This window comes from Melospiza melodia, chromosome 15 (assembly GCF_035770615.1).
Source record: "Melospiza melodia melodia isolate bMelMel2 chromosome 15, bMelMel2.pri, whole genome shotgun sequence".
Lineage (NCBI taxonomy): Eukaryota > Metazoa > Chordata > Aves > Passeriformes > Passerellidae > Melospiza > Melospiza melodia.
The window spans coordinates 10,583,112-10,593,918 of NC_086208.1; the positions used below are offsets into that span (position 1 = coordinate 10,583,112).

Below are 10,807 nucleotides of genomic sequence, written 5' to 3' on the forward strand. Positions count from 1 at the left end.
AAGACAGAACTTCCATCTCCATCTCACTACCTCCACAATATTATAGTATTATTATTCATGCACTTCTAAAGTGCACACTGAAGAAAAAGTGACAAATCTGCCACTATTCTCTCGTATTCAGTAATTTGTTTACAAGCTGGAAGCTCCGTGAAGATTGCAGATTAGCCGAAATTCACCCTAAAGGCTGAATATTGGGTAAATGCTACAATGGAGCAGCATCCTCAACCAGGCCAAGGAATCCCACAGAAGAGATCCCATATTCCCTTTAGAGAGAGATTCAAAACAAGCAGAGGAATGTGGCAGCACAATTCCTCCAGCCAATAAATATGCTCTAAGGATTCTACTGGGTGACGGGAAAAATACAGAGAAAAAAAAAAAAAAAATCTGATCTATCTTTCCTGGAGTTCTGATGGGAGTCAAAGCCGCAGCCTCACACCCAGGCGGTGCCGCCTCACGGAGAGGGCAGCGCTGGGCAGGGACGCAGGCAGGAAACACCTGGCGCGGGCCCAGCTGGGAACGGCGGGGTTCTCCCCCCTGCCCAGGGAGCTGGAAGTGGTTTCTGCCCAGAATCTGTGACCCAAAGCACGAACAGCCCAAGCGGGGCGTGAGGCGCCCAGAGCAACGCAGCCCCCTCAGGCAGAGGCGGCCCGCGGGAGCCGCGCTCAGCCCCGGGCTGTTTCCGTTCCCCGCCTCCCCGCGGCGGCCGAGCCCGGCACTTTCGTTCCGGGGCCTGCGAGGGCCGCGCGGGAGTCGCGCCGGGCGGCGGGTGAGGAGCGGGCGGTGCGGGGGTGCTGGAGCCGGGCGAGGAGCGGCTGAGGAGCTCCCGTCCCGGTGCGGCGGTGGCGGCAGGAGAGAGGAGGCAGCGCTGCTCGGGAGCGCCGAGGGGCCGCGCTGTTTGCGGGGCGGGCTCGGGCGGCCCGCGGTAGGAAGCGGCTGTGCGCCCACGGGGGCCGCGGTGCCGCTGCGGCGGCGGGACGGGGCCGCTCAGACACCGAGCGGCAGAACCGCGCTGTTACCGGGGCAGAGACAGCGGGCTGTGCCCGCCCAGCGCCCTGCGCTGTCCCCCCGCAGAACCTGCGCTCCGAGCCGGCCTGCGCTCACCCCGCCGGGCTGATAGCAGCGAGCAGCGGCATGGCCGGGGCCGTGGCACCCCTGAGCTGTACACGGCCCCCGAGGTGCACCGCCGACCTGCTGAGTTGTCCTAGAATGGCGGCTGGAGTGTGGAGGGTACCCTCCACCGGCAGCGATTTACCAGGGGTTTAGAGATGAGGTGCAGATGGAGTTGTTGTTTAGTCTTAAAAATATCTGTCTGAAATGAGGTTTGGATCTCAAAGTTCTAGTCTGTCATTTTCTGAAGTGTACTGTATATGTATAGTGCTGCAGCCTGGGCACAGCTATTAGTTTGAGGCCACAGCGTATCCCTTGTCAGCATCGATAACAAAAGTGCTCCAGGGTGTCACCGTTGAGCGGCACAGAGTGTAAGACATTCCGCTGAAGAGAGTCAGTTTGCAGGCTGGGAATGCATGTCCAATTCCAGGGCCTCTCGCCCTCTGCTTCTTGAGGAAACTTGATAATAGCACAGGTTGCTCTGAGATGTAAACTATACTGGCTTTATCTCAGAGAAACTTGAAAGCAAATTGCACTAGAAAATTCGTATGCATATTAGATTTTGTGTTTATTTGAGTGGACTTCTGTGACCCTTTCAAAAGTTAGACCTTGGCAGAGGCGGAGGGGAAGGTATCATAGCACGCATGAGTATTTAATTTTACCAGAAAATAACAATTTTTTCTGGAATTGATTTTAATTTGGTGTTGGAAACTTAGCTTAGTTTTTTGGTTTTGTTACTTTCCAATTACATTACACTTGATTTTATTTAAACGCTTCATTTTGGATTACATTTCAGGACTTACTGTTTGTTTGTTTTTGTTAAACATGACTTTGCTACACGATTTCATAAGTGTGATCCTTGACATGAAAAAGTAAACCTAAATTAGCTGAAAGTAAATCCTGAGAAGAACTTCTTTCATTGCATGTGATGCAGCACAAAGTGCCAAAGGCAGTTTATAACTACTGCAGGCTGGGCAGGCTCCTGGCTGGGGCTGCTGTGGGGCTGAGAGCAGTGAGAGGGGGCTGTGACAGCACAGCAGCACTAATTCTGTCTGCCCCGGGGTGGGCACATGGTCATGTTTCTCATGCCTTGCTACATGGTGAAAATTCTGTGCCAGCTGTAGAGGGTGAGACAACAGCTATCCTGAGGAAAGCCTGACAAAAATCCATCAATAGTACTAAAAAACACAAACTTGTGGAAGTCTAGACTGGGTCAGCACTTAGTATCTGGAACATTGGGCACCAAAGCCCTTTTCTAGCTGTTACTTTTCAGCCTCAAGCTCTTCTCCTGGAAAATTTCTTTTATTTCACAAAGTTCTATCCAACAGGAATTTCATTCAGGTTATTTGGTTGGCCCACACGCAATAAATTTTAGGATAAAGATCTAAATTAGCACAATTAACTTTTGTCTTACAAATTTCTATCCTGTAGGCATATAATTCCTTGTCAGTAGTCATATTGGAGACAAATGGGATTGCTTATCCAGATAAACACTGCTTACAGTGTTTTCATAAACTTCTAGGCACAAATCTTAACAACAGAGAAATAATAGACTTCTGCAGGACTTACATGAGTGGGATAGTGAATGTGCATCTCTGCATTAAGGATGCAGATCTCGAGTTCTTTCCAGTTTATCTCATGCAAATCTCTTGAATCAGATGATTTTATTATCCTTTCTGTTGTAGGAAACCTGTTCTTAAATGGGATAATGCTGAATATTTTCCAGTAGATTAGTTCATAGTAATTGGCTTTTTATTTAACAACATTTTGTCTGTTTCAGCTAACCATGTCTTTAAATTCATCTACACTTTTAAATGAAGGAAATGCTCAAGGAGCAAAAAGAAATACTGAGTGTTTGGAAAGCCTACTGCAGAGTCCATCATCTATTCAAGATAATCCACTTCAACAATTACAGTTAGCATCCCAAGTACTGGAAAAGGCAAAAAAGAGTGGGAGATCAAAATGCCCCCGATGCAATAGTTCAAGGATGTTCTATTGTTATACATGCTTTGTTCCTGTTGAAACTGTCCCTACCAAAGAAATTCCAACTGTGAAGGTTAGTATTTCTTAATAATTTTTTATAATATCTTTGGGGTTTTAGTTACTGTGGAAAGAGAATAGTGTCTGCAGCCATTTCTTTTCTGACTCATTCTTTACAGACATTCATTTTGAACACAGCTATAAGTATGAATAAACTACAGTTAGATAAAATTACTGTTCTTACTTGAGGAATTACATGTACAAACACTGAAAATGTTCCAATCCTCACATAAACATTTATGTCTCTTCTAGATGAGAATATAGGCTGAAGTCACTCAGCTTCTCATGCAACTGTGTTTCCACTTAGTTGTAGAAAGTTTCTTTATGGTGCTCTTGCACATTCTTCAGTTTCTAATAACTCTGGCCAGAAAATGTTATATTGGGAACAAAAAATTTGTCCAAAACCAAGGGTGAATTTTACATAAAATGTGACCTAAAAGACATTCCTATATGTCATGGTTCTATAATTCAGATAACACTGTTAAAATATAAGTAGTGAAATGCCTTTCAGCTGACTTACTTGGGGAAACTATCAGAGAGGACTGAGACATTTTGCAATATCATTTAGGATCTAAGATGCATTTTGAAGACAGTGGCATTTGAAAGCATCATAAAAATACTTTAGAAGTAATTTTGAAATTTGACCTAGTAAACTTAGGTATATTTTCATTGAAATAGTAATTTTCACAGTTGGATGAATACCTAATAGAGATAGAGCCATTCTATTGCTCAAATTAAGAGCACATCCAGCTTACCTTATTGATTCTATTTCTGTAGATTGGCAGCATTCCAAAGTGCATCACTGCTTACTTAGCTATTTGCATGAATTGAATGTAGGTAGGTGCTTCTTCTAACTTGTCTCTAGTTTAGTTCTAAACCTATAAAAAAATCATCACATACATTTTAATTACACACCCATAGGAATTTCTTCCAAGTTTTGAATAAATTCTTGTTTGTTCCTAATAGATAAGTTCTTGTAAATTCTAATAAGTTTCTAAGTAAGTTCTAATAAGTTCTTGTAAGTTTCTAATAGATGTTTGTAAATATGATGATGAACACTGCTTTTTTCTCCTTTTACTCTAGTTACCTTTGAAGATTGACATTATTAAACACCCAAATGAAACAGACGGCAAAAGCACGGCTGTGCACGCTAAGCTCCTGGCACCTGATGATGTTACAATTTATAAATACCCCTGCATTCCAGAGTATGAAGAGAAGAGACATGAAGTAAGAGATTCTCTAGAGATGGCCAGGCTCTGTGCTGGGGAGGTGCAGCTCCCTCCTGCAGTGGTAGTGCCCTGCAGGGAGGAAACCACTGTTCCATTAGTGCAGTCCATCCTGTGCTCTCTCAAAGATTAGCTCTGCAAACACACAGTTATGGACTGTAACCTTTTCTCCAAAGCTGAGAAAGACCGCAGCACTATTTAACCACCTTGAATTTTCTGTGTTCATCTCCTCACATAATGGAGAACTGGATTTACTGTGTATCTGAAGAAATATTTTGCCTATATTTAAAGTATTCATCTTGGAGCAAGTTAAACAGCAGTTGAATGTTGTGCTCATTTTTAGCAGCTGCAACCAGATACATACCTTTTCACAACCTCCTTAAAATTTTTTAACATTCACTATGACAAAGGAAAACAACTTAAATTCAAGTCTTGTCTATCATAGCATAGAGCACAAAAAAAGTGAGTTATGAACTTGGATGTGTATGTTCATTTAAATGGTAAGCTATCCTTTTTGGCCCTCCTGCCCCATACACTGCAGTGACAAGTGACATTTGAACTTCCTCAGGGCTGACACCATTGTCTTGGCTGAAAAATCTTTTTATACAGAAGTGTTAGAGTTGGTAGTAGAGGCATGGAAGTAACATTAATTAAAAATCTGTTAAGAATCTCAATTCATTAACATATTTTTAACGTGCATTTAATGCTGTGTTGGACAATAGAATATTTTTAAGAGACACTATTTCATCTTGTCCTGACTTAAATGTTTACAGACAGGTTAGAAAATTTCTGTTCTTTAATATAACAATTCCTGTTGTTCTGTTAGATTTTATTGACACTCAGATCTCTTTGTTTTCTTCATTCAGATAGCACTTATATTTCCTGGCCCAAATTCAGTTTCAGTTAAAGATATTGCTTTCCATCTCCAAAAGTACACCAAGAAAAGTGTCTGTTCTAGTGACAATGACTGTTCCAGAGAGCCCCTTCCTAAACAAGCAAAAATAGAACCTGAAGAAGAAAAAAATCCAGATGAATGCATCTCAAGCAGCAGGAGTGAAGGCGCTAGACTGAAGAAAATAATATTTATTGACAGTACCTGGAATCAAACTAACAAGATAATAACTGATGAACGACTTCAAGGTAAAAAAATACAAGTTGATACTGCGACATTATTGCTGCATAAATGATTAAGGGACATATGTCTATAACAGACCTGAGCACAATGTAAGCTTGTATGTACCCCTATCTCTGTGTATGAGGGATTCAGCAGCCTGTTCCAGGGCTGTAAAATACTTCCTGAGCCAAAGACTCCATTACTTTTCATGGCATATAATTTATTTTGCAAAAAGATAATACTAGTACTAAGAAAGCATTTACATTTACTTGTCTCACTTCTCTGTTGGAGTGAATTTCCTCAGTCTCAGAGAATGGAAGCTGTCATGTTAGACAGTAGAACAGTAGTTAGAAAGGCCTCTGAAGGGGAAGCCAGGAAGATTTTTTTGCAGGTGGCTGCCTGCTTTCCAGAGACCCATGGGACCATTTGTGTACAAGTTTGTGGCAGACAGGCCCCAACAAGATAAATAAGGGATTTAGGAGGTTCAGCACAGGTTTGTCATGCCTTGGGTTCTCTTTCTCCTCAAATTGTTAATGGACATTTCCATGATCTCACTACTCCAGACAAAAAAGGAATGGCTGCTTGCCCTCCACACCCTTCCAACTCTGAGAGCAGAAATTGGTAATTCTGCAAAAAGTTTTTGTCTTAGGTTCTTTACAAGAAGTTTACATTTAAGCATTCTAATTAAAACCACAAAAGACAAAACAATTTAGCAATAGCATTCCATTTCTTTTGAGATGAATAGGAGTTTCAAAATTTCATTAGTGCAAAAAGTGCACTTAGCTGGGAGGCAGGTTGTCAAGTTTATATGCAGTATACACATATATATATATATATACATTACATATATACATGTATACACACACATATACACTACTACTGGAACCTACAAGGAATTTAACAGACTTTCTTGCATAGAAGATGGATGTTGCCTTGTCTAGTCAGCTTATTAAAGAATCCTACATTAGTATGATGTATTGGCCAATTAAAATCCTGTTATAAGTATTTAGTTTAACACAAAACATACTCTATCAGCCACATTGAAGTATTACTGTAAAGATTAGAGGAATTGCATGTTACCCATTAATGTAAGGCATTTGAAACTTACTTTAAGAGGGCAAATTCAAGGAAAATATGAGGCTGCCAGGGGAACTGAAAATTTCCATGGAAGCCTATGCATATATTTGTCAAAAAGACTTAATTGGTGTTACTTTGGAGCTCTTGAATGGTTTCCAGTTTCCCCATGAGAATGCTGATTTGATGTACTACTCTCTCCTTTCTAGTACATCTCGGTTCCAGCTGTTTTCCAGCTGTTTTGCAGCTCCCTGGGTTCCTGAGCACCTTACAGGATTGCTGTGAGGTTTAATAGTGTCATGCAAGTCAGTTTCTAGTATGGGAGAATTTTACCCATCCACACATTGGGTGTAACAGTGTGCACAGCCTGTGCATGTATTGCTTTCCTTAGTGCCTGTCATAAAGAACATAAATTGCATTAATACCCCTTTTAGAGATTGCAGTTTTCACTTCCAAGATGAATGGGGCAGAGTTTCCTTAGGCATAAACTGATGACATTTTTATGTTGTACATACATGAAAAATAGAGAACTGTTTTCATTTTTCAGTTCAATTGCAAATGAAGTCATCATCCAACAAAATATCCATCATATGTTAAAGCTCAAAAAGGAGTGTGCATAATTCCAAATAAAAAGTAATTGCCATACTTATTAGGATTAAGTTACAAGAAATATTAAAGGAAAACATTAATGAAGCCAAGAAAACATAAAGAAAAGCCTTGTGTTTTGTAAGTTTATATTCATATAGACAGTAAATCTAGTAAATCGTGCTGCAAGAGAAAGCAAATGAGTACATCGATCTTAAAATAAGCTGGGAGAACTTGAACAAAATTAGTTCTCTATCTTGGAGAAGTGTTAATATATCTTTAGAAAACAAAACTAAATCAGTTAAAGACAGGAAATACATGAGAGTTGGTAATGTCTAGGATTGATTACTTCATTAAAAGTGATCTCTAGATCGGAAAACAAACAGTTGAATTTAATGTTAATGATGACTTTCTGACATGAGTGATGGAGCTTATTGGCAGCATCACCATGACTGTTAAAGAAAGGGATTGCTTTGGTTTTTTTCCCTGTAAGTTGTAACTGCTTTGTATCAGCCAAACATTTTATTAGCTTATTCATTAGCATTGTGGGGTTTCATGTGAACGGTGAGTATTTGTAAGCAAACATTGCCTTTGGCTGAATACAGATCCAGTACAGATGAAAAGTGCTCAGTAAAATTTTATCCTTAACCCCCTCTGGTTTTGTGGTTTTTTTGTTTTTTTTTTTTATGAAGGGTCCTAAAGTCTTTTGCTTGAAAGTAACTGATACTGCACTTGTGGTAAGCTCAGTAGTGTCCATGGTCTTGCCTTCAGTGAACTTTTGTTTGTGTTCAAACCACAACTACCTGGGAGTTGATGCTGGAGGAATCATCTCTGAGATTTTCTTCACTGCTTTTAGGGTGAAAGCACTGTGAATTTGATGGAAGTTTTCATTTTGGTTAGGCCTGAGAATTCAGGTGGTGAAGACTCTTGAGGGCAACAAGCTTGATGCAGTTTCCTCCTGCTATTTTAAGTTTCGCATGTGTAGGATTATTAGAGGTAATAGTTAGACTGTGTGTGCTGTTTTGAGGTTTTGGTTCTGACATGTCAATAATAACATTGAAATTCAGGGACAGACTCTCCTGTTCAGGTTTGGTTTTTTTTAATGCTGTAATTGAGATTTCTTCTACAATGCAGGATACCATACTTGACTAACTGCAAAGCAAACAACTAAATCCCTCTTGCAATTACACTGAAAAGAATTAAACACAATTTGTAGGCTAGAAGTGTACAATTACAAGTGCTAGGCTCTAGCCTGAATTTAGACCTTTCTGAAACTTCCCTGTCCATAACTTCCAAGCAGTTCTTAGACCATACTGGTTTTTGTACTGTTACCTGTATTAAACTGTCCCATGAGACAGAGTATCAGATTGTGATAGAAAAAGATGACTTTACAATCTGCTTCTGATATTGTTGACAGGTGTGTACCATGTTCTTCATGATCCAAGTGCCCATCCTGTTTAAAATTCATCTGAATAATAGAATAGTTACAGAGATTAAAGTAGATAAAAGATTTTTTTTTCTGCCATACAGACACCAAATTCCCTCTTTCATCTTAAGTGGGAATGCTTTTAGTATCTAATAAAGTTAATTGCAAGATGCTGTCATACTTACTCCTGAGTAATTTCAGTGACATTTCAGTTACTTTACAAGCATAAGTACAATTACAAACTGGCTCTTGTAAATAGTCCTCACTTCAGCAACACTAACAGTCTAAGGGATTCTGTTTTACACTTGAAAAGTATTAACTTTGCAAAAGATGAAATAATAATTTTCTGAACATTGGTGAGTCTTGGTAGGCGTGGATTTCACTCTTGCCATGTGAAGCGACTCTGCAGTTTACTGAGGGCTGTGTGGCTGTTTGAATGAAAGGATAACTTGTAATTAACTGCAGATTTGAAGATTGTAACCTAGGAATTATAGCACCTCATCAAATTCCAAAGTGATCCAAAAAGGGGGATAAAATTATTGCCTCAGTTTTAAAGATCAAAAGTGTAGGTACAGGAAGAGAAATTATTTTCATGCAGGCACTGAGCAGGCTAGCAGCAAAATCAGAAAACAAAACTAAAGTCTTGGTGCTAAAGTCTTGTTTGACATTCTGGCCACCAATTCAGATTGTCTAATCTAGGTCATCTTTTTTCCTTGACAGGGTTACTGCAAATTGAGTTGAAGACAAGGAAAACTTGCTTTTGGCGTCATCAGAAGGGAACACCAGATACATACCTTTCCACAATAGAAGCAATTTATTATTTCCTTGTGGACTATCATCAGGAGATTTTGAAAGAGAGCTACAAAGGACAATATGATAATCTGCTTTTTTTCTTTTCATTTATGTATACATTGATTAAAGATGCCAAGTGTTGTGCAGGAAAAAAGTAAGCTGTCTGTCGGTGCATGACACTACTTTTTTTTGTAATAATAACCTGCACAAACATAACAAGGTTTTTTTTTTGGAAATAGACTGTCCTCTAAATAATGTCCAGAAGTGAGCTGCAGACCTCCTCCTGCATGCTTGAGGTTGTAGAACTGCTCACATGAGCAGTCTTATTAGAGTTACTTACTTGAAAACAGTTACATTTTCCTAAATATTGCTGTACTTCAACCTACAGGCCTGATGTGCTCACTGCGATGAGCACGTTTCCTGAGATGGGAGTGGAGGACCTGACCCCTCCTGCTGTAAGGAGTGATCTCTTAACTGTAAGAAGGAATTAGCATGCTGGCTTTTCCATTGTTACTAATACTTCTGTCAGATGGTTTCTTTGTGGTTTACACAGCAATACAGATTTTGCCTTCATGGCATCAAAGGCTTACTGAGTGAGCAGATGGTGTTTACTTGCTGGGGTGAGTGGCAGCAATAGAGAATGAAAGAGCATATTAATTGAATATGAATTATATATTTTCATGATTAATTCTGGAAAATTCTTCTAGTAATAAAAAAGTGGTCTCTTTAAACACTATTACACAATGTATGATTTCTGTAGTACTATTCATGTACTCTTATATTAGGATTATTCTCAAATTCTTGGGTAATTTTAGACTTCTTCAAACAAATTTAGTTAAGTGTTTATTACTGTTATATATTACCATTATTTGAGGGAGCACTAACCTAACAAATGTCACTATGGCATATTGTAGGCACCACAAATATTGGTTCTGACCACAATATTTCTGACAAGGCTTCCTTAAACTAGGCAGGCTGTGAATCTGCTCTGCTTTTCCTTTTGCAGTAAAGGGGCAGATTAGAACAGTCTCAGCAAGACTTTGTGCTGATGGGAGTTTTGTCATGGTTGTAGTGCTGCTGTCAGAGTCATCAGGTGTGAATGCAGTTTTGCCAAGCTACACCAGCACAGCCAGTGCTGGCAGAGGGAACAGACTTGACCTTTCAGCAGAGTTATATGAATATATTTTAGATCGTACATTGATAATTATATTCCTGAGGTAGAAAAAAATATTATTAAAGGTACCATATAAGATGGATAAATATTTCTGGATATTCTTAGAAATGCGTTACTTAAGATAAAATATATCTTGTCAAAGTGACAGACTGAAAAATTACAATAGATTATTTTTTAAACAAAACATCAGAGTTTTTGTTACCATTTGTAGCATACTCTCTAGGAGGTCCCTCACACACCCTTGGTGAACATAGAAATAATGTCTTGGA

The 10,807-nt window shown here is 39.6% G+C and overlaps 1 protein-coding gene across 1 annotated transcript; it reads left to right on the forward strand.

Annotated features, from left to right (window-relative positions):
- The first annotated feature begins 409 nt into the window (after positions 1–409).
- Positions 410–10,100, forward strand: DTWD1 (DTW domain containing 1). Its single transcript, XM_063170142.1, has 5 exons — positions 410–766; positions 2,888–3,163; positions 4,231–4,374; positions 5,240–5,513; positions 9,293–10,100. The coding sequence occupies exons 1-5, from the start codon at positions 410–412 to the stop codon at positions 9,520–9,522; spliced, it is 1,281 nt and encodes a 426-aa protein (XP_063026212.1). The 3' UTR covers positions 9,523–10,100.
- The last annotated feature ends 707 nt before the right edge of the window (positions 10,101–10,807 follow it).

Excerpts from the sequence above, each read along its gene's own strand:
- DTWD1 (XM_063170142.1), top strand. The coding sequence starts at position 410 with ATGGGAGTCAAAGCCGCAGCCTCACACCCAGGCGGTGCCGCCTCACGG. Across the intron at positions 4,375-5,239 it reads ATGAAGAGAAGAGACATGAA|ATAGCACTTATATTTCCTGG; the intron begins GTAAGAGATTCT and ends TTCTTCATTCAG. Across the intron at positions 5,514-9,292 it reads AACTGATGAACGACTTCAAG|GGTTACTGCAAATTGAGTTG; the intron begins GTAAAAAAATAC and ends TTTCCTTGACAG.